The sequence below is a fragment of the Xiphophorus hellerii genome, chromosome 1, assembly GCF_003331165.1.
Source record: "Xiphophorus hellerii strain 12219 chromosome 1, Xiphophorus_hellerii-4.1, whole genome shotgun sequence".
NCBI lineage: Eukaryota > Metazoa > Chordata > Actinopteri > Cyprinodontiformes > Poeciliidae > Xiphophorus > Xiphophorus hellerii.
The window spans coordinates 31,893,475-31,917,222 of record NC_045672.1 but is presented as its reverse complement, the minus strand read 5'-3'; the positions used below and the strand labels follow the sequence as shown (position 1 = coordinate 31,917,222).

At 46.5% G+C, this 23,748-nt stretch overlaps 2 protein-coding genes across 2 annotated transcripts; one reads left to right on the top strand and one right to left on the bottom strand.

The window, feature by feature from the left end:
• The first annotated feature begins 280 nt into the window (after window positions 1–280).
• usp11 (ubiquitin specific peptidase 11) lies at window positions 281–17,215 on the top strand. The gene is made up of 22 exons (XM_032566881.1): window positions 281–550; window positions 6,989–7,098; window positions 7,169–7,299; window positions 7,369–7,486; window positions 8,248–8,393; window positions 8,567–8,628; window positions 9,335–9,434; window positions 9,627–9,800; window positions 10,381–10,539; window positions 10,607–10,831; window positions 10,903–10,986; window positions 11,685–11,779; window positions 11,969–12,163; window positions 12,247–12,356; window positions 12,746–12,799; window positions 12,841–13,269; window positions 13,818–13,888; window positions 13,956–14,068; window positions 14,468–14,617; window positions 15,332–15,447; window positions 15,544–15,632; window positions 16,424–17,215. Exons 1-22 carry the CDS (start codon window positions 441–443, stop codon window positions 16,580–16,582), a joined length of 3,000 nt encoding a protein of 999 aa, XP_032422772.1. The 5' UTR covers window positions 281–440; the 3' UTR covers window positions 16,583–17,215.
• Window positions 17,216–17,338: 123 nt separating this feature from the next.
• LOC116722680 (ER membrane protein complex subunit 3) lies at window positions 17,339–21,259 on the bottom strand. The gene is made up of 9 exons (XM_032566871.1): window positions 21,164–21,259; window positions 20,178–20,347; window positions 20,054–20,111; window positions 19,084–19,177; window positions 18,902–19,006; window positions 18,741–18,822; window positions 18,588–18,667; window positions 18,153–18,235; window positions 17,339–18,078 (listed from the first exon to the last, which is right to left on the bottom strand). Exons 2-9 carry the CDS (start codon window positions 20,330–20,332, stop codon window positions 17,959–17,961), a joined length of 777 nt encoding a protein of 258 aa, XP_032422762.1. The 5' UTR covers window positions 20,333–20,347; window positions 21,164–21,259; the 3' UTR covers window positions 17,339–17,958.
• Window positions 21,260–23,748: the final 2,489 nt, after the last annotated feature.

The following is a 23,748-nucleotide window of genomic DNA, read 5'->3' as shown; positions in this document are numbered from 1 at the left end:
TTAACTAAAAAAAATACAAAAAAACCCCCTCTAATGTCAAAGTAAAACCTGTTTACATTTATTATCTACTTGAAAATTTGTGTCTATTTTTATTTATTCTTTTTTTAAACCACTTTGTGAATTGTCTATTTAACTTATTTTTCTTTCGTAATCCACTTTGTGAATTTGTGTATATTTAGTTACTGTTTTTGTGTAAAACTGGATCATTTATGACTGCTGTTGATCCAGTTGAGCGCCCGCCTGTGGTCAGATGAGGGAACAGCAGCTGGTTTCTCTCAGGAAGCCGTCACCAGCCGCCGGGACCGAACCAGTTCCTGCTTCCGCAAACAGAGCGCTGTTCCTCAGTTTATCGGCTCATCAATGCAGCGACTGCCTTTCGCTTCCTGGCTGTGCTCTACACCCCTCTCTACCCCGACATTTATGAGTGCTTGATCCGCGACATGACGGCCAACAGCCGCTGTTCGGTCTCGGAGCCCCCGGGGCTGGAGACCCAGCGGCGGGAGATCGAGTGTCTGCTTCGGGAGAGTGAGCTCCAGGCTGGGGACAGCTGGTGAGTGTCCGCGCAGACCCGTGGAGTCATTTTGAAAGGCTCCACCAGTGGTACCGCTGGTTTACAGTCACTATAGCAGGAGCTGTCTGGTTCTGGAGTGGTTCTGGTGTCGGTTCGGGTTGTTTGGGATTTTTAACGGCTCGGCGTTTCCTGTTAGCCTGAGCTAGCTGACCGTTAGCAGTGTTAGCCGCTAATGCTAACAGGAGGAATTAAAGGGAAGTAATAACAACTTTCAGGTGGTTGTTTTTATTTATCTGAGCTGGGTTCGGTCCGGACTGGTTCCGCTTATCCAGCTTCACATATAGATCCAACACCTCTCCCAAAGAACTTGAAATAGTCGCAAATATTTTCAGTTTCGATTCTCTTGACAGACCAGAACCTCCCTGAAGGAATCTTCTCTTATTCTCTTATTTCATGTTTTCTCCTTTGAAATTATAAAATAATTTATCCATTTAATGAAATAATCAAAAACATGGATATCAAGACATTATGTGAAGCAGAAATAAATCTTAATAAATAAGATTATCATAAACAAAGTCAGTTTATTTCTAGAAATTAATTTTAAAAAGTAAAACTTAAATAAAACAGATTATTTACATAGTGAAATGTTTCAATCTTCATGCTCTGGTCAACACAGTCATGGTGAATACTGCTAACTTGACAGTTGTCAAGCAGACTGTCACTGTTTTCTGAGTAGCTAAACAACCGGCTTCTCATACAGCTATAGCTAAATGTATTAATGAAAAGTTGAGTGGAAGGAAAAAGTCTCTTGAGAGCCCATTTAGGAGTTTGGAAGAGAATTATAAGGTGTGGTCTGGAAATTGAACGTAGAACCAGTCAGATTAGATGAGTCGACTTGAAGAAATGCAGCAGTTATTCCTTAATTTGTAGCTCTAAGAGTTAGCATGATGCTAAAAGAGCTAAATGCTGTTAATATTAGCTTTCAATGTGACCTAACAGACATGAACGACGATCAGTTTTTAATACATAGGAACCCAAACAAGTATGGCTGCTGAGTTTGTTCTCACCTTCCTTCATAAAATCAGGAGCCTGTCTTCTTCTTCTGCGCCTGTTTTTATGACGCCCAGTAACCGTCCTCGTCCTTTCTGGGAGATTTTTGATCAGCTTCTGTCTGTGGATCGTCATGTTGAGACAAACTTTCAGCTCTAAGCTGAGCGTTTGTTCCTGAATGTTTCTCTTCTTCTGAGTTTCCGCTGAGTCCGTTGTTCCAGGAATTAAGATTAAAACTGCAGAGAATCAAAACAAATCTAATAAAAAATGACAAAAAACCAAAAGAGAAAAGAGACGTAAACAGAACCATCAACAAAGAGCCATAAAAACCAGAAGAGATTCTGCTTTTAATCTGGAAACGAGCCTGATCTGACAGGAATCAAGTTTCTAGAAACACTGAGTTATTTTTTACCACCTTGAAATATGAAAGGAAACAAAAACAAATGTAAAAGTTGTTGAATAAACTTGATAGTTTTAAAGGTGAACCTGATTCAGGTTAGAGGTCGGGTTGCTGCTGATGGTTGATCAGACCTGTGGTTCTTCTTCATGTTTTTTTCGTCTGGATGCTGCTGCAGCACCGTGACTGCAGGGTTCTCCGCTCCGCGCCTGGTTTTACTTTCTGTTCTCCGTTAATAAGTCATGAACGTCTGCTGCTTTGATTCCTGCTCCTGTTTCCATCCCAGGCGTCGAGCTTCCTCTGGTTCAGATGTTTACCTGCATTCAAACTGATTTATGAAGCAAAGTAATGAAAGAATAATGAGGAGAAAATGTTCTCTGATGTGTTTTAGAATCATCTGGTTTAGCAGATCTCAGTTGAAGCTTCTCTTTACTCCAGTTTATTATTTTATGATAAACCAACAAAAAGTGGAAGAGAAACGATCTGATGATTCAGGATTAAAAATGGTGGCCAGCAGTAAGCTAACGAGTTGAAGCGAACCGTCGCTGCTTTCAGTTTCTTTTTTATTGATAATCATGTGAGGAAGAAAAACATTAACCTGCAGCAGAAATCGGTGCACAGATCCACAGATCAGACTGGAGGATCTATTATAGATAAATAAACTATGGACTCTACAGATCTAGAATAGAAACAACTCTTATTGTTCCAGAAAGGGGAAATAATAAGATCTGGTTTTTATCCAACTGTGTTGAAAAGCCACATGTAGAAGGACCAAAAATAAAAAGTTCTGTCTGGAAATGAAACAGTTGACTTTACGGTCACGCCTTCAGTGTGCTGGATACACCGCCGTGATGCGTTCATGGTGCTGGATACACCGCCGTGATGCGTTCATGGTGCTGGATACACCGCCGTGATGCGTTCATGGTGCTGGATACACCGCCGTGATGCGTTCATGGTGCTGGATACACCGCCGTGATGCGTTCATGGTGCTGGACACTTCGCCTTGATGCGTTCATGATGAAATCCTGCTTTGTTAAAAAATATTGAAGAATTGATCAGTGTTGTGAGTAATAATGCATTTTAATACAATATTTGTGTAACATTTTCACAAACAATGGCACTAATACTGTAAAAAATATTATTTTCTGTAAAATACATTTTTATGAATCAATACTTTGCTTTTTGAAACATCATCCATCCATCCATCCATCCATCTTCTTCCGCTTATCCGAGGTCGGGTCGCGGGGGTAGCAGCTTCAGAAGGGAGGCCCAGACTTCCCTCTCCCCAGCCACTTCTTCTAGCTCCTCCGGGGGAATCCCGAGGCGTTCCCAGGCCAGCCGAGAGACATAGTCCCTCCAGCGTGTCCTGGGTCTTCCCCGGGGCCTCCTCCCGGTGGGACGTGCCCGGAACACCTCACCAGGGAGGCGTCTAGGAGGCATCCTGACCAGATGCCCGAGCCACCTCAACTGGCTCCTCTCGATGTGAAGGAGCAGCGGCTCTACTCTGAGTCCCTCCCGGATGACTGAGCTTCTCACCCTATCTCTAAGGGAGAGCCCAGCCACCCTACGGAGAAAACCCATTTCGGCCGCTTGTATCCGCGATCTCGTTCTTTCGGTCATGACCCAAAGCTCATGACCATAGATGAGGGTGGGAACGTAGATCGACCGGTAAATCGAGAGCTTCGCTTTTTGGCTCAGCTCTCTCTTCACCACGACGGACCGGTACAGCGCCCGCTTGACAGCAGACGCTGCGCCAATCCGCCTGTCGATCTCCCGCTCCCTTCTTCCCCCATTCGTGAACAAGATCCCGAGATACTTAAACTCCTCCACTTGGGGCAGGACACCCCCCCTGACCCGGAGAAGGCACTCTACCCTTTTCCGGCTCAAGACCATGGCCTCGGATTTGGAGGCACTGATCCTCATCCCGGCCGCGTCACACTCGGCTGCGAACCGCTCCAGCGAGAGCTGCAGATCACGATCTGATGAAGCCAAAAGGACCACATCGTCTGCAAAAAGCAGAGATGAGATCCTAAGGCCACCAAATCGGATCCCCTCAACACCTTGGCTGCGCCTAGAAATTCTGTCCATGAAAGTGATGAACAGAATCGGTGACAAAGGGCAGCCCTGGCGGAGTCCAACTCTCACCGGAAACGAGCCCGACTTACTGCCGGCAATGCGGACCAGACTCTGACACCGGTCATACAGGGACCTGACAGCCCGTATCAAAGGGCCCGGTACCCCATACTCCCGGAGAACCCCCCACAGGGCTCCCCGAGGGACACGGTCGAACGCCTTCTCCAGGTCCACAAAACACATGTAGACTGGTTGGGCGGACTCCCATGCACCCTCCAGGACCCTGCCGAGGGTGTAGAGCTGGTCCAGCGTTCCACGACCAGGACGAAAACCACACTGCTCTTCCTGAATCCGAGGTTCGACTATCCGACGGACCCTCCTCTCCAGGACCCCTGAATAGACCTTGCCAGGGAGGCTTAAGAGTGTGACCCCTCTATAATTGGAGCACACCCTCCGGTCCCCCTTTTTGAACAGGGGGACCACCACCCCAGTCTGCCAATCCAGGGGAACTGCCCCCGATGTCCATGCGACATTGCAGAGTCGCGTCAACCAACACAACCCTACAACATCCAGAGCCTTAAGGAACTCCGGGCGGATCTCATCCACCCCCGGGGCCCTGCCACCGAGGAGCTTTTTAACCACCTCGGCGACCTCGTCCCCAGAGATTGGAGAGCCCAACCCAGAGTCCCCAGGCTCCGCTTCCTCAGTGGAAGGCATGTTGGTGGGATTGAGGAGGTCTTCGAAGTACTCTGCCCACCGGCCCACAACGTCCCGAGTAGAGGTCAGCAGCACACCATCCCCACTATAAACAGTGTTGGTGCTGCACCGCTTCCCCCCCCTGAGACGCCGGATGGTGGACCAGAATCGCCTCGAAGCCGTACGGAAGTCTTTCTCCATGGCCTCTCCAAACTCCTCCCACGCCCGGGTTTTTGCCTCAGCAACCGCCCGAGCCGCATGCCGCTTCGCCCGCCGGTACCCATCAGCTGCTTCCGGAGTCCCACAGGCCAAAAAGGCCCGATAGGACTCCTTCTTCAGCCTGACGGCATCCCTCACCGAAGGTGTCCACCAGCGGGTTCGAGGGTTGCCGCCGCGACAGGCACCGACAACCTTGCGGCCACAGCTCCGATCGGCCGCCTCGACAATGGAGGCACGGAACACGGTCCACTCAGACTCCATGTCCCCCACCTCCCCCGGGACGTGTTCGAAGTTTTGCCGGAGATGGGAGTTAAAGCTCCGTCTCACAGGGGATTCCGCCAGACGTTCCCAGCAGACCCTCACAACACGTTTGGGCCTGCCAGGTCTGACCGGCTTTCGCCCCCACCACCGGAGCCAACTCACCACCAGGTAGTGGTCAGTGGACAGCTCCGCACCTCTCTTCACCCGAGTGTCCAAGACATACGGCCGCAGATCCGATGAAACGATGACAAAGTCGATCATCGAACTGCGGCCTAGGGTGTCCTGGTGCCAAGTGCACATATGGACACCCTTATGCTTGAACATGGTGTTCGTTATGGACAATCCATGGCGAGCACAGAAGTCCAGCAACAGAACACCGCTCGAGTTCAGGTCGGGCGGGCCGTTCCTCCCAACCACGCCCCTCCAGGTCTCACTGTCATTGCCCACGTGAGCGTTGAAGTCCCCCAGCAGAACAAGGGAGTCCCCAGGAGGAGCACTCTCCAGTACCCCCTCTAAGGACTCCAAAAAGGGTGGGTAATCTGAACTGTCGTTCGGCCCGTAAGCACAAACGACAGTCAGAACCCGTCCCCCCACCCGTAGGCGGAGGGATGCTACCCTCTCGTTCACCGGGGTAAACCCCAACGTACAGGCGCCGAGATGGGGAGCAACAAGTATGCCCACTCCTGCCCGACGCCTCTCACCTTGGGCAACTCCAGAGTGGAAGTATGTCCAGCCCCTCTCAAGGAGACTGGTTCCAGAACCAGAGCCGTGCGTCGAGGTGAGACCGACTATTTCTAGCCGGAACCTCTCGACCTCACGCACTAGCTCCGGCTCCTTCCCCACCAGAGAGGTGACATTCCACGTCCCAAGAGCCAGTTTCTGCAACCGAGGATCGGACCGCCAGGGTCCCCTCCCTCTGCTGCCACCCATCCCACACTGCACCCGACCCCTTTGGCCCCTCCCACGGGTGGTGGGCCCATGGGAGGGGGGGCCCATGTTTCCTCTTCGGGCTGAGCCCGGCCGGGCTCCATGGGTAAAAGCCCGGCCACCAGACGCTCGCCATCGTGCCCCCCCTCCAGGCCTGGCTCCAGAGTGGGGCCCCGGTGACCCGCGTCCGGGCGAGGGAACACCAAGTCCAAAGTTTTCCTTCATCATTGGGGTCTTTGGGCTGCTCTTTGTCTGGTCCCTCACCTAGGACCTGTCTGCCTTGGGTGACCCTACCAGGGGCATGAAGCCCCAGACAGCATAGCTCCTAGGATCATTGGGACACTCAAACCCCTCCACCACGATAAGGTGGCAGCCCATGGAGGAGCATTAAAGGAAACATCATTTCCTTTAAAAATTTAATTTCCAAAATGTATTAAACATAAAAGCTCAATTAAAATGGTTCTTTAATGTGTAAAAATGCATTTAAAGTAGATATTATAAAACATTTATTTTGAAGAGTCAGGTTGCTTGCTTTTGTTGCTCTGAACAAATTTTGGACCAAAGAGAAAAGTGGTTGTAAAAGTTGTTGAGCACTGGCCTAGTCAAAGTCCAGACCTAAATCTAACCGAGAAACTGATGGCACTGAGACTAAACCTCAGTCTGTAGCTGAACCTGCAGTCAGAGCTGAAAACAAAAGCATGCCACACTTTTCAGATTTTTATTGGTAAAAATGTTAAAAACCAGATAAATGTTCGTCCCATGGAAAACGTTGGACTTTGAACACTGGGGTTCTAGTTGGACTGATCAGAATGGATCCAGAGTGGCGGCTGACCCGGTCCGGTTTGGTTCTGCAGGTATGTGGTGGACCGGCGCTGGTTCGAGCAGTGGAAGGAGTTTGTGGAGAGCGGAGACCAGAACTCGTCGTCCTTCCCGGGTCAGATCGACAACACCGAGCTGTTTGAGGGTCAGTGAACGCCTCGTTGGGTTCCGATGGGTTCTGATGGGTTCTGATGACCCGTCTCTGCTGTTTCCAGACCTGGACTCGTACCACCTGAAGGAGCGCCTGGTGGAGAACGAGGACTTCATGCTGGTTCCGGCCGCGGCCTGGCACAAGCTGCTGCAGTGGTACGGGATGGTAGACGGCCAGCCGGCGCTGGAGCGGAAGGTGAGCCCACCAGAACCGCGGCGGGGGGGTTCTGGCTCCGGACCCGTCTGACGTCTGGGTCTGCTTCAGGTGGTGGACCTGCCCAGCACCCTGAAGGTGGAGGTTTACCCCGTGGAGATCTTCCTGTGTCTCCATAGCAACATGGAGAACGTGACCAGCGCCCAGTTCAGCCGCACCGACAGCATCTGTGAGTAAAGGACCGGTTCTGATCCTCTAGAACCCGTTCACAGGGAACAGGACCACTGATGAACAGCAGCCTGTCGTCAGCATGGGGTCAAAGTTCACATCATGTTTTCTCATAATGAGTCTCAGTTTAAGGAGGTGAAGAACCAGCAGAAGGGATTCAGGTCCAGAACCCCGTGGAACCGCAGACAGAACGACCGAGTCCAGAACCAGACTGAAACGATCAGAATGAAGTTGTAAAAATATGAAGATGAAGTAAAAAAAATACCAGAATAAAGTCGAGAAAACAAAGATCTGCGTTAAAGTGAGGAATGTTGAACATCCTGTGAAGTTATGCTTCACGTTCTGATTAATCTGCCAATATTAGATCAATGGCAGCATTATTAGAATAATATTAGATATTAATAAAGTTTCTGATGATCCTTTTAGCAGGATCTTCCCTCTCTTCCCCTTCTGTGACCTTTGACCTCTGAAGTCTTTGTCAAGCAGCAGATGCTGGTTGAACTGAACTCAGGCTGGTTATAACAAACCAGATAAATATTGATCCAGCAGGTAGAACTGATATCAGTGATGCTGATTCTAATCAATAATTGATTATTTTGTGTTACTTTGTGTTCAGATCTGCATTTCCTGCAGGTGTGTCTGTCAGTGTGAGGTGGCTCTCAGCGTAACGTTGTGCTGTGTGTGTGTGTGTGTGTGGGTGTGTGTGTGTGTGTGTGTGTGTGTGGGTGTGTGTGTGTGTGTGTGTGTGTGTGTGTGTCCAGACTGCCATCCAGACGGCCATGTGTCAGGCCTTCTCCGTACCTCCGGGCTCTGAGTGCCGGCTCTGGATGAAAAGCTCCGACAGCAGCTGTGAGCGCCTCAGAAACGTCCAGGTCAGCGTGCTGGACGCCTGCTTGAGCTCCGGGATGGTGAGGACACACACACTCACACACACATGCCCAAACACTCACACACACACTGATCTCCACTCCACAGGCGACACGGTGTGTGAAAGGATCGAGGAACAGAGATTTCCTATGATGAAACAAATGTCTCAAAGTTCTTGTGTGTGTGTTTGTGTGTGTGTGTGTGTGTGTGTCAGACGGTCATCATGGAGACGAGGAACGCTGACGGTACCTGGCCCAGCTCCAGACCTCAGATCATGTAAGGATGAACTCTCTCTGGTTCCAGTTTTCGGTTTTCTCTGCATGTTTTCTGGATCGGTTCAGTTTAAATTTGCAGGTTTTTGTCCCAGAGGCAAAACGTTGGAACGCCTCTGATCTAGAGAGTTTGAGGAAACGCTGGAAGGCAAATTAAACACGCTTAGAGCCAAGAAAAAAACCTTACTGTGAGGAACTGCAGGAAGTAAACACGTACTGATAGATCAGCGGACCGATTGATCAGGTGATCGGCCGATACTTAGATGTGAAAACCGATCCACAGAGTTCTGAGAATCGGCCACCTTTCCCTTCTGCAGTGAGAAAAAAACTCACCGACAGGTCACCAGGTCTCACCTGCACCTTGCCCATTAACAACTTACCGACTCTGCAGACAAAAAAATCAGCTGCTCACTTTTCAGACCAATATGGCAACTTTATTTTTTCTTTTTAAGTGACAAATGTAGCGTCTTTTTTAATGTTCCTGGACAATTTGGTGACAGTTATATTAAAAAATATCTATCAGGATATTTCTTTAAAGATCGGCCAGGAATCTGCAATCGGTTCAGTTCCAGTAGAAAGAACATCAGGAAATGTGTTTAAGGTTTTTACAGGATCTGAGCTAAAATCATCTCCACCAGGTTTGATAGATCCTCAGTTTGAGTCGTTCTCTGAAGTTCCCTGGATCCAGACTGAAGTTTGTGTTTCTGCAGGAGAAACTCTGCAGAGGAGCAGGACTCGTACCGAGGACAGCCGGGGGTCTGTGGCCTCACCAACCTGGGCAACACCTGCTTCATGAACTCCGCCCTGCAGGTCTGACACACACACACACACACACACACACACACACACACACACACACACACACACACACACACACACCATAAAATATGGGATGATTTCAGTAAACGTCTGGATGGATCCTGGAATAAAACATCAACTCTGATCCCAAAGAAGCAGTTATTCAGACCTTTATTTTGGCGATCCTGCATTTCCTGTGTGCAGTGTCTGAGCAACACCCCCCCCCTGACGGAGTACTTCCTGCGGAGCTCTTACCTGGACGAGCTGAACTTCACCAACCCTCTGGGGATGAAGGGCGAGATCGCCGAGGCCTACGCTGACGTCATCAAGCAGATGTGGTCCGGCCGCCATTACTCTGTGGTGCCGCGCGTCTTCAAGGTACCGCCGGCCCACCGGGCCACCTGTGTGTGTGTGTCAGTGACGTGCAGTGAGGTTCATGACTGGTGAGGCACAGTCTCCTCCAGAGTTGGATATACAAATTCAAAATCCAATATAGAAGCTATATTTTAAATTTGACTGTAAGTAATTAAAGCTTCTAACAATATAACAGCAAGAAAGATAAAATAATATTAAAATTTTTTAAATTATTGGAATGTTTTCTTTGGCTGACCTCTTTTCTGCCGCGTCCATGCTTCTCTTTCCTTCTCTATCTCCATTCTGTTGTAAACAAAATGTTCTTGTTTCTCATTTTCTTTTATTTTCTAAAATCTTTCAGCCAAAGAAAATAACGTTTCTGTTCTGTCTGTAATTTCCCCCCGACTGTTTTCAGTCTTTTCAACTAGAAGAAGAACAGCTCGTTGTGTCTATGGGACTCAGCACTGCCCCCTATCAGTGAGGCGCAGTACTTTTTGCCTCATGCACCAATTGCCTGCTTCATTCATTTATATGATACAGCGCCCCCAGAGGTGAGGCACAGCACTGCACTGCCTCACCTCTGGTCGTGTGTGTGTGTGCGCAGACCAAGGTGGGCCACTTTGCGTCTCAGTTCCTGGGCTACCAGCAGCACGACAGCCAGGAGCTGCTGTCCTTCCTGCTGGATGGGCTCCATGAGGATCTGAACCGGGTCAAGAACAAGGAGTACATCGAGCTGCGTGACGCCGACGGCCGGCCGGACCGGGTAAGCGGTGCCGGCCGAACCGCCGCCCGGTGTCTGTGTCCAGGAAACGAACTCTGTGTCTCCACAGGAAGTGGCGGAGGAGGCATGGCGGAACCACCGGCGGCGCAACGACTCGGTAATCGTCGACACGTTCCACGGCCTCTTCAAGTCCACACTGGTCTGCCCCGAGTGCCTCAAGGTGTCTGTGACCTTCGACCCCTTTTGCTACCTGAGCGTCCCGCTTCCTGTCAGTAAGGAGCGCGTCATGGAGGTCTTCTTCGTCTCCCTGGACCCCCACGCCAAACCTGTGCAGGTAGGCCGCCGTGCTGCGCCGCTGCTGCGTCCTCAGAAACACTCAGACCCTCACCGCGTTTGTCTCTGCAGCACCGGGTCGTCGTCCCCAAAGCAGGAAGAGTATCGGACCTCTGTGCCGCTCTGTCCGACATGACCAGCGTCCCGCCCACTCAGGTCAGACACCACTGGACCAAAACAAACAACTCTAGCGTCTTTTAGATTCGTCATCCTGCAGAACGCTGGATGATGAATGTCTGGAAGACATTAAAATATGAGCTCCAAACATTCTGTATGGAAGACAATTAGTGCCAGTGGGACAAAAGAAATTCTAATTATTTTTTTTCTCAGAATCCTGACTTTACTTTACTGGAATTCTGACCAAAAATATTCAGAATTCTGACTTTTGGGGGTGCTTTTTTCCACTGGCACTAATGTTCTTCCATAGCTCTGAAACATGCATAAATTGAATGTTTTTATTATTCGGCTGCTGAGCATCAGATGAGAATTCAACCTCAAAGTTTCATTCAATCTGAGAAGAAATGATATAAATTATTTACTGTGCAAACTCTGACCTGACCACCAGGTGGCAGTAAACTCCTTCCAGTTCAATCCTCGGTTTGTGTAGAAAATGCAGCTCCAGGCTTCCAGGGATAGAAAAGCTGCTTTTAATGCAAAACCCAAAATGTATTTGTGGTCTAGTTTCTAATGCAGACATCTTAGTGAAATAAGTCATAATTAACCTACATGGAACTTTTCATGTGAGATATCGGAGCTGGTTTGACGGTGGTGGGAAATCTGAGGCTGAGCTCACGGTTCTGATTCGGTTCCACAAAACCGAGCCTGAAGCTTCTTGTTCCTGCTCTGTGTTCCAGATGGTCGTCGCTGACGTCTTTAATCATCGTTTCTATAAAATCTACAACCCTGAGGAATTCCTCAGCTGCATTCTGGACCGAGACGACATCTTTGTGTGAGTAAACCAGAACCGGATCAGTTCAGCAAATCAATCAGCAATCAGGCATCTGATCGGCCTGCTGTCAGCTGATTGGTTGCCTGTTGTCTGATTGGTCGGTGTGATCTGTCGTGTGATTGGTCGGTGTGATCTGTCGTCTGATTGGTGGATGTGGCGTCTCCCTGACAGCAGCCGTTTCTCCTGCAGGTATGAGCTGAGTCAGCAGGACGAGGACTCGGTGCTGCTGGCGCTCTATCTGAGGGAGCGCTCCCACTACAGGGACTACGGCTCCAGCAGCAACTCGTACGGAACCACGCTGTTCGGACACCCGCTGCTGCTCAACGTGCCGCGCGGCAGCTGCAGCCAGGAGGCGCTCTACGGCCTGTTCCTGCAGCGGCTGGCGTGAGCGACACTCTGCAGAGAGACGGGGGGGGGCGGCCCGGTTTCCCTGCAGGTCTCAGCTCAATCTGTCCGGCTGTTTTCAGGCGCTACGTTCGACCTCCTGACCCCGCCGAGGAGCTGGAGGAGGAGGAAGAAGAGGAGGAAGATGAAGAGGAGGAGCTATACAAGACTCAAACCAACGGCATCAGTGATGGTAGGATGTCCAGTTTTTAAGAAACACAGGAAGTTCTGCTGATTCCAGTTATTATAAATATTAAATTTAATATCAGTTTTTGTTCATAAAGATGATCCAATGTGATTTTATCAAAGTTATTAATTTATAAACTATTTAAGAATATTTATTTACCGTATTTTTTGTATTGTTTGATTTTTCTTTTTGAAAGTATTTTAAAAATTTTCAATAAAAATAAAATTATAAAAAAAAAAGAATATTTATTTACCTAAAATAGTTCATGTCATAAAAATCAACATTTTTGTGATTTTAGTTTAAAAAAAAATTTTTTTTTTTTGGTAAATGGCCTTATGTAGCGATGATCAAATCTCGACTTCCTGTTGAGCAGTCCTGACTTCCTGTGTCCTCAGATGAGCAGAATGCCTCGGAGACGGCCGGACCCTCAGAACCAGAACCGTGCTGCAGCAACGCATCTCCAAACGGCCCAACAGATGCCCCCGCCCAGATCCCTCCCCAGATCCCGCCCCCTCGGCTTCCGTCGCCACAGCAGGTGACCCCCCTCCTGGGGTCAACCACGGGCTGGCCTCTCTGGACCAGGGAGACACCGAGGTCGGGAACGGCTCCGTGAACCCAGCTGCCGGCAACCCCGACGGCCTGAGCGCCGGCGGCGACCTGGGAGCCGACGGCGAAGCAGACGGGAACGCCGAGCTGCCAGGAGAGGCAGCGCAGCCTCTTCCAGAAACCACCGAAGAAGAAAACGAGGAGGACAAGCAGGAGGAAGCCCGCTCCCCCAGTCCTCCAGCCAATGACTGTCCAGCAAAGAGGCGGGCGTGTCGCAAGAGGAGGCGGAGCCTGTTCACCATCCAGGCCGTCAACTCCAACGGGACGACCGAGAGAGGGATGGGAGAGGGAGGGAGCGCCGTGTCCTTCAGCTGTGGGTCTCACACACACACACACACACACTCTCTAAGTGTTTAATGTAGCTTTATGAAATCAAACGGCTGCAGGTGGATCTGCTGGAGCTTCCTGTTCCTCCTGATCTCAGGATTCAGTTTCTCTGTGAAACTCGATGAATCAAAACTCAGTGAAAACATCGACCCCAGTGTGAATATCTGGTCAGTTTGATGTTACTGAGGTTTATTCAGCTTTTATTTTTATTAAAGCTGTGGAAGCAAACAAAGATTTGATCAGGTGGGAACAGAAAGTGATCAAATAAGATCCTAAAATCATCTGAAGAACTGAGAGATGTTCTGGATTACTGCCATCTAGTGGTGTGACTGGGTAAACCAGCCAGGTACAAATAACCACTTTAATTTTTTTATTTTGGATATTTAAAATGTTTTCTAGTTCCAGTGAGAAAAGTTTTTCATCGTTCATCAATAAGCCATTATTAGATCAATAAATGATCATTTTTCTCAATAATTTGTGTGTCAGGCTGTCGTTGTTCTGTGCTTTCTGATCGGTTCTGGTTCTGTTCTGCAGCTCAGCCGTACGTGGCCATCGACTGGGACCCCGACATGAAGAAGAGGTTCTACAACGAAAACGAAGCCGAGGTCAGTCTGATTCCTTATCGCCATGGAAACATGCAGGTGTGCCGCTCACGCTCCCTGTGGCCCGCAGCGCTACGTGAAGCACGGCAGCATGGAGGTGCCGCAGCAGCAGACCACCGTCCAGCTGCAGCAGTGCATCGAGCTCTTCACCACCGTGGAAACGCTGGAGGAGGAGAATCCATGGTAACCAGCTGCTGCTGCCGCCACAAACCGGCTGCTGCTGCCGAAAACGACCCACTTTTTACATACCTGAGGTTTAGTATCGGCCGATATGAAGCAGGAAGAACCGATTAAAATGTTTCTGTTGTTAAACACAGACATATGAAATATGACAGTAACAGCCAACATAAAATAAAAGTGACAAACTGAAACAAACTTTATTTGAAATGGTTCAGAAAGTGCAATTAGGAATTAATATGATGCAAATAAATAATACAGCACAGAACTAGACTGAATAGATCTGTCCTTATGGACCAGGAACAGTCCAATACCCCATATTACAGATATTAATATTAGATCGGTGCATTTCTAATGCAAACCTCTGCAGGTTCTGATTGGTTCTGGTCCGGTCTGTGGTTCCAGGTACTGCCCGGTGTGTAAGAAGCACCAGTTGGCCACCAAGAAGCTGGACCTGTGGTCGCTGCCAGAGGTTCTGATCATCCACCTCAAGCGGTTCTCCTACACCAAGTTCACCAGAGAGAAACTGGACACCATCGTGGATTTCCCCCTCAGGTACCGACACACACCGGGCCGAGCCGGACCCGGTACCGCCGCCGGGTCACTGCAACACTGTCCAGAACCTCCAGAGGCTGCGGGCCACCGTTTCCTCTGCAGGTTCCTAACCCGACCTGCAGCAGAACCGGAACCGGACTCGCAGTCGGTCCGGTTCTTTCTTGTTAGGTTCAGATGTTTTCGGTTCATTTTCAGCTTCATTCATATTTAATTTCCCAGCAGGAACCGGTTCTGCTGCTGTTCTCATGTTTCTGGTCCGAACCGCTCAGACTCCGTTACCATGGAAACGTCTCCATTAAACTCACCGTCCGACACAGTAGAAGAAGAAACACAGACCGACTCATTAATTATAAATTAAAAATATCCAGATGTTGAGGTGAATTAATTCAGTTTTTTTTTGTTTTGCGAAGCGACTGAATTTATAAATTCAGGTTTTGAAATATGAATTTACTTTTAGTGTTTTCCAGATCTCCATAGAGAACAGAAAACTGTTTTTATGCAGCTGCGCTTCATAAACCGAGACGTTTTTGTCACCACATCCATTCATTTGGGAAGTTTTATCGATAAATGTTTCATAATTTAACCATCTGAATAAACATTCATCCACAAAGAGGAGAAACTTTCCAGGCTGAACTGGACCTGTGGATCCTAACTGGACCAATCAGATCAGATCCAGATTATATCCAGGCTCAGAACCTCCTGCTGTGGTTGCAGAGACCTGGACTTCTCGGACTTCCTGCTGAGGAAAGGCGTTTCGCCAGAGGAGCCGCCGAGCCGCTACGACCTCATCGCCGTGTCCAATCACTACGGAGGACTCCGAGACGGACACTGTGAGTGCAGCGGCAGCCATGTTGGATCTCATTCCTGCTGGTCACATGACTTTATCCTCTGTCTGTGTGTGTGTGTGTGTGTGTGTGCGTGCGCAGACACCAGCTACGCCCAGAACAAGGACAATGGTCAGTGGTACTACTTTGATGACAGCAAGGTGACGTACGCTTCCCAGGACCAGATTGTGGTCAGTATCACTCCGCCGTGCTTTAGGGGACAGGAAGTGACATCACTTCGTGACCTACTGAACTGGGATCTCGGCTGTTTTTTATCCAAACCAGTTCTGAACTGGTTTTAAGACAGAGTTGATGTAACATTTTAATTAGTCTGAAAGATTTACTGGTTACTGAATGAAAAACTAACCAGTTAAATCTATAATCTAACTGTAGGCTTTTATTTTGTAAGTAGATGGATATGTTTCCTTCCAGTTGTCATGCTGAGGTTTTCAATTTGGTAGCCTCTGGTAAGGCACATACCCACCAGTAGGTGGCAGCATTGGTTGTGTCAGGTCTTATTCAGTAAATGTTTCCGTCGACATTTTTTAATCTGACTCTTCAAAATGTGCATTTAAAAAAACCAGATGGGCTGAAAACGCACTAGGATATAATCGCTTTATCAGTCTATTGATAATTATTGATTAGTTTTTTGTTTTAAATATCTGAACTATTGCCAAACCAGTGTGTTTGACATTTCCAGTTTTATCCAGTTTTTACTCTTTTTTTTCATTTCTAAGCGGTTTTGAGGCGAAACCTGAAACTGTTGCTGCGCCAGTTACTCCACAGGTTGTTGCTAGGTAACCACAGAGAGTGAGTTGCTAGGTAACCAAAGTGAAGAGTTCAGACGCATAATCTATTGATACTGTTGATATTTATTATTGATTTATTGTCCACTTCCAGTGATGTTCTGTCTGTTGGGGTCAAAGGTGAAACGTGTCCATCTGAAGCAGCCTTACCAACATTTTCCCGTTTTGTCCCGCAGACTAATGCTGCCTACGTCTTGTTCTACCACCGACAAGATAAGATCAGGAAGCCCACTCTGCCCGCCCCCTCCATAAGCTCCGCCTCCACCTTGCCACCTGCCAACGACATCACAGAGACGGGCGCCGCCCCTTCCTGTGGCTCCATGGAAACGGACTGAACGTCCTGCTTTTCTTTCTTTGACTCTGGACACTCAGGTTGATTCTGCTTGATTTGGACCCAAACCCGTCTGGACCCGCGGGTTCAGATGGAGGAAACGGCCCGAAGCCTTTAAGACGCTCTGAAAGCGAGTTTATTTCTGTTTAATAAAACACCAACATTCCACTGAACGCCTGTTTTTACTGCGAGCTGGAAGGGTTCAGTCCGTTTTCTCCTCTGGAATAAAACATTTAATGATTTTCTGTAAATTTCACTTGATTTTAGGAAGAAGTCGTCCGGTTCTGGCGAGCAGAACCCGGGCCGATTATTTCTAACGATGCTGTCAGGGATTTTAAACATCTGTTTGTATATTTAGCTTTTCTCCAGATATTTATTTGTAATGAATTCTCTAGATGATTGGCTGGTGACTGGATTTATTTTCATATTTATAGATGAGCTTTATAAAGTGGTATTAATCCGGTGGACGGGTGTACAGTATTTTTGTAAGTAATGTGAGATGAACGGTATCAGTGGTGGGTGGATCAGCCGGGAACGCTGGGCCCATTTCTTTCTTTGTCTTCCTGTCAAATATCAGAGGAAATTATTTTATTGTACTTCTAATCTTTTGATATGAATTAAAGGATTATCACCACCAGAGGGCGACGTTTCCAACTCATTCAGAGGGAATTGATAGAAGAAGCACTGAGACGTTAATATCAATTTTAATTAAAATTCTGTTTTTTTTTATAAATTAAGTTAAAAAATGAAATTAATCAAATTCATACATTTAAAGTTTTTATTTTTGTTCAAAGAAAACCAAAAATATTTTTTTCCAGAAATCTGAGTTAGACTGGACCAAGGTCTGGTCTCTGCGACATACTCTGGGGTTAAAGGTCAGGCCCGTCTGGTGGCTTTTCCAGACCATTGTCACCATGGTAACTGGACCAGGTTCTGGGACCAGAACCATGGAGGCTCCTGCTGGTTTTTATGTTCTGCCTCCCACACTTTTTCCTTCCACACAACTTTCCCTTTTTGAATGAATTTACAGAATTGTAGTTTCTGATGAAAACAGAACCAGGCTCCAGATTTATTCCAGAAAGTGCAAAACAGAATCTGAACCGAACATTTAGAATAATCTGAAGGTTCTGTTGGGTTTTCTTCCAGAACCTCTGGGCTCCATGAAGCCGGTCCGGATCAGCGGTTCTCCGGGTTTCCTGAAGGTTCCGGTCCGTTTGTTCCCATTTTGTCAGATGTTCGGATTCTGTTTCAGACCTTCAGGAACCCCAAAGACCCGCTTATCAGAACCTCAGCGGGTCACAGTGGGATACAGTGGGACGGTTCTGCTTCACTGGAAGCAGAACCGTCCGGTTCTGTCCAGAGGACCGGGTCGGGTCCGGATCAGAACCTGTCATCGGCGCTGAAGATTCCTCTAAAGTTCAGGTCTCTGGCCATGAGCTCCTCCTCCACGCTCTCCAGCGCCCACCGGTGGTTCACCACCTCCAGCGCCTCCCACTCGCTCTGAAACGGGTCAAACCGGGTCGGAGCGTTACGCAGAACCGAACCGCACCACCCGAAGCTCTGATCTGCCTCACCTTAAAAGCCTTGTTGGGGTCAGGGGGCATCGCCATGGCAGCGCCAGTCATCTGGTCCTGCATGATCCGTGATTGGTCGGCAGCTGTGGAGGAAACGGGCCAATCAGAGAGCTTCATTCTAAACGTATCATCAATCAGGAAAAACTGGTTTCAGGGAAATCCATGTATGAAGAATTAACGTTTAAAACTAAATTTAAATACGTACCACTTTATAGAACATGAAAGAACAAAAATAAAACATTTAAAATAAATTTAGGAACTAAAGACAGAAAATAAACAAACATGGAAAAGTTTTTTTCCTTTTTTCACTTTTTGCTGATTTTTCTGTCATTTTCCTGTTTCTATTTTTTCTCTCTTTAATTTTTTTCCACACGCTGATATAAATTGGTTTGCTGACTGAATATATACGCGTCCAGAACCAGAACCAGAACTCACCGTTGTCCTGGCCCAGGATCAGCGAGTACATGCTCCTCAGGCCGAACACGTTCAGGAAGTACCAGGAGGCCGAGCTCACCCTGCACACCAAACAGACGCTGAACAGAACCGGCCGGGTCGGGAAGGTCCGGTTCTGTTGGGTCGGGTTCTCACCAGGAGGCGTCCAGCGACAGCAGGTCGATTCCTCTCTGCAGCATCGGTTTGAACCGCAGCGTCAGCGGGAACGGCACCTTGGCTGGAAAACAGACGGTTCTGGTTTTGAACCTGGCCACGGGTCAGAACCGGGTCAGAACCAACAGGAGGAGGAAACTCACTGATGACGAAGCCGGAGAAGGCCCAGTTGATCCATCCTCCGATCAGAATCATGGGCAGAACGTTGGTCAGGTTTCCCTTCATCATGTCCGTCAGCATGCTGGTGTCTGCAACAGAACCGGGTCAGCAGAACCGGGTCGGGTCGCAGCAACAGAGCCGGGTGAGGTCCAACGGGGCGACTCACCTGTCATGGGGTTCTTAGGAACGACCTTCCTCTTGACCCTCTTGAAGAAACCGGTTTCTGCATCGTTAAAGTAATGCTTCCTCATGAAGAACGACTGAAACGGATCAGAACCGGCGGTCCGATCAGAACCGGCGGTCCGATTAGAACAGAACCGATTGGATCAGAACTGATGATCCAATCAGAACGGAACCGATCGGATCAGAACCAATCAGGTCAGATTGGGACAGAACTGTTGTTTCAAATAGAGGAAATCTTAAAATGGATCTGAACATTTGAAACATCAGGGAGGTCAAAGGTCATGGATGGTATGATGACATCACAGCTGATGCCGCTGGTTTGCCAGTCAGACCTGCTGCAGGAATCAAAGCCACTAAAGAGAAACTAAAGTTTCTGTGATCTGAGACTTCAGGCCTGGAGATTTTCCTCCGGTGGTAGAAGGTCGACTTTATTCTCATAACTTCAGAAATCAGCCAGAATCTCTTCGTCTCGCCCCGATTCTGTTGTAGTTTATGATCAACGTTTGCTGATTTAAATCCACATTTTACTCTTAATATTCAGTTTTTCTTCTTTTTATTTCTTTTCTTAAATAACGAAATTTCATAAGGATTAATTAATTAAACTTTTTTCGCAGCTGTCCTGCTGAGGTAAAGTTCTGAGTTTTCCGGATCTTGATCCTCCGATCCGAGGGAATAAAACGAGTTTCCTCTGAGGTCGGGTTCTGACCAGGTCGGGTTCTGACCAGGTCGGGTTCTGACCCGGTCAGTTCTGGTTTCACATCCTAACAGACAGAACTAAAATATTTAAACAAAAACTAATTTGCATCCCAGAGTGAATCTGTTCTGTTTTTAAAGAACTTAAACGTTATGCCTTTCACCACTAGATGGCGTCACTCGCTGAACCCAACCAGAACCAGAACCAGGACCAGAACCAGAGGCGGTCCAGCAGACAGGAAGTGAGGCGATCTGTTTACCTGTCGGGGGATGTACTTCCCGTTCTCCCGGAGGACGCGGCTGCGCAGCAACACCTGGCTGGAGACAGAAAGTCAGAACCAGGCGGTTCCGGTCCAAACAGAACTGGGCCGTCCGGACCCTCACCTGTCAGACACCTGCTCCAGGTCCAGCTTCCTGTCGCTGCTCAGCAGCTGGCTGACGTAATGCCGCAGGACGCCGACGAAGAAGGTGATGAAGACGATGGGCAGGACGACCCACATCCTGATGCTGGAGTCCAGCAGGAGCTCCGGGCCGGCCATCGGTTCTGACTCTCACTGAAAAAAGAAAAAAAATAATAATAATATATATATTATTATTATTATTATAATCCCAGCAAAACCTAAACTGGGTTCATTTTGTCCGGCTGCTGTGTGAAGTTTTTACTGTCATCTAAGGTCCAGACGTTACTGAAAACACATCATAGCGCAACATAGAAATAAAATCTGAAACGGACAAAAAAATTAAACTAGAATCTTAAAAGAAAAAAAAAGGAGTTCTGATTTTTTTTTTTATTATATAAAATGTTTTCCAATTTCAAATTCTTTTCTTAGCAAACTTTTTGGCCCCAATTTAAATCCTTAATTTAGTTGATAATTTTTATTCTCTTAACGCTGTTTGCACATGTTCAACTCTACTTTCTGGATTAGCAGCTTGTTTACAGGTGACTTTTTGTGGTTAAAGCTCGGGGTGTATTTATCTGCTAGGAATCTTTCTCATCAGCCGGTTTTCTATTCATGGTTCTGTATGGTTCTGTATTCTAGAGAACATTTCCGGACTGAAAATGATTTAAATTAATATTGAAAAGTATTCGCAGGTGTAAATAATCTTTATGTTTATATGAGTTTCACTTTATAAATGAACTTCTCCACAATATTCCGCCTTATTGAGGCCAGTTCCAGTTCTAGTAATCAGAACCATTAGCAGCAGGTGACTTCAGTTTCAACCTGCTAAAGTTTCAAAACAGACTCGAAGCTAGCCCGGCTAGCTCGCCCCGCTAGCTCGCCTGCTAGCTCGGTTTAAATCAGCTCCGGTTAGAGGAGGAACTCCAGATAAACTCCGCCACCGACGAGCCTCAAACACCGAACACTCACCTCATCCACCAACTTTCTCCAGACTCCACAAACGAGCTCCGCTGCGTCTGGAATCCACATCCGGTTTAAACGGAAACGCCGTAATACTGACCTCGTGGCGTAGCAGATAAGTACTGTACGCTAGCGCGTCCGCCATGTTGTGAGTGTCATTTTCTTTTTAGCTTGCTTACTAAGTTGGGTAAAAGAAGCGCAAAATTTTTACGTTCAACTAAATTTGACTAATCGTTGTCATAAACAATGATATAAACTCCTTTCAGTAATGGCGATTACGGAAACAAAAATTATACGTTAGCTTAAAAAAAACAGAACAAGTGAAGATTTCACTCTGATTTTTATGGAGACGGATGCTGCCCAAATTGTCAATAACTAAATGAAAGGCTTGATTAAATAGTTTATTTGCGAAATATTAGACCCCAAAATGAGCAATGTTCCTAACTTATTTGATTTCACTGTTTGACAATAATTATTTATTGCGTTCCATTTTGTTAATTAGTTTCACTTTTCAGTTTCCATTATTTTCTCATTTTTTCATTAATTGTATTTATCTATTTATTTTACATTGCTGTGCCTTTAAAAAAACATACAATCTGTTTTTCTAATGTAATATTTGCTCTTTTCTCCTTTGTCCATTTATTTACAGATTTTAACTCGTTTTCTTTGCTTTTCCTTGTAACTCTGTGCAAATACACAAACAAAGGATAAAACAGGAGTTAGAGCTGAAAATAAATCAATGTAAGATGAAAAAAGTTAATAAAAAATTAAATACAGAAAACGCAAGAATAGGAAAAAAAATAAACAAAAACTAAATATTAAAAAGTTAGAACATAATTGTAAACAATTAAACTAATAAAACAATGAAATTTAAAACAAAAAGGAAAATTACTTAATAATGGTAATGTTACATTAATAATGTTGAAAATGATGCACAATAATTGTAAATGACTATAAATGAACGTAATAAGAGTTGGGATTGAAATGAACTGGCTGACCGTTCCAGTTCAGTTAAAGACCATTGTGTTAAAAAACGACGACACAAACAGGAAAAGTTCCCATCCACTGAACATTTTTATATTTTTAGAGCAATAAATATTTCCACTTTGTTCATATTTTTGCCATTTCAAAAACAAAGTACAAGTAATATATATTTATGTACACAGCTAAAATCTTCCAAACATAATTTTTAAAATAATGTTGTCTCTGTTGGACACATATTTGACACTTTACTCGTACAATTTTACAAGGACTATTGCAGTCTCTCTTTTTGCTCTACATTATAAACAAGAACTGATTTTTCTCCATGAAGCGGTCCGCTCCAAACGGGCCGGACCCCCGTTCACCCGTCCCTGTATCGACACACACAACCGGCCGTCTTCACGTGGGAGGCAGAAGAGTCTGAGCTTCATTGGAAGCAGATCTGATCGGCTGTTTTAGTTTATTTTGAAAGTTCCCTGTCTTTCCTGCAGCGGTCAGACCGGATCTGCTTCTAGGGAATTCAAAAAAATTAACTCAGGCCTTCTCTTCCCGATGAAACGCAGCCGACGGGAGCGAATGTTCATTTAACAACTTATGTACATTCATGTTTATAATACAGCTCATTCAGTGCAGATACTGGAATAAATACCACATGCAAACCGATAGTGGAGAGCAGGCCTGGGCACAAAATAAGGAATATCTCAAATAAGTGATTAAAGAGCATTAAAAATTGTTTCTGCATGTTTCTAAACTCAATCTACTGAGAACTTTGGGTGTTTGGATTAAATAATGCTTAAAATAAAGAGATCAATCATACAGAAAATATCATATTTGACAAAAATTCAATCAAAATGCAGAAGCAGGGAGGAAAAACGTCCACTCAGGTGTGTGCTATCACTTAGCATTAGCTTCTGCTAAAGAGCTTTAGCATTGCTGAAGCTAATGTTTATGGTTAGTGCCTTGGCTAACTTTTTGATAGCTACCCATGCTGGTAGATATCAAGATGGTGGAGTTTAGTTCTTTAGCATTAGCTTTTGCTAAATGTCATGTTGGTATAGCACTTTAGCTTTATGGAACCAAAGTTTCTGATTAGTGCTCTAGGGCAACTAATGTTTTAGCTAGCAGTTTCCACCACAGATGGGCATCAACATGGTTGAATTTAGTGCTTTAGCATTAGCTTTTGATAAATACCCTGTTGCTAGTTGTGCATTGGTGAAAGTAATGTTTATGATTAGTTAGCTTTTTAAGGTTAGTGGAGCTATCATTTTAGTTGGTAACATTTAGCTGCTAAACAGGTTAAAGGTTGAACTTTTAACCTGGATAATTCTACAAATACTCAACAAGTTTGGCTGTTTGGATGAGTGGAAGAAGGACGACCTCAACCTCAACACGCTGTAGGTCTGCAAAGCTGCAACGGAATGAAACCAAAGACTTCTGGAACATCTGGAGATGCTTGGAGAAAGCCAAACATGGAAAATAAAACTGTTGAGTCATAACTAAACAGACAAGCTTCTCCAAACCCTAACGAGTTGAAGGAAAGAACCATGTGAGGTTCTGGTGCTGAAGGTTCTTACAGCCACTGGATTCAGTTTTCAGCCACTGCTTCAGAACTT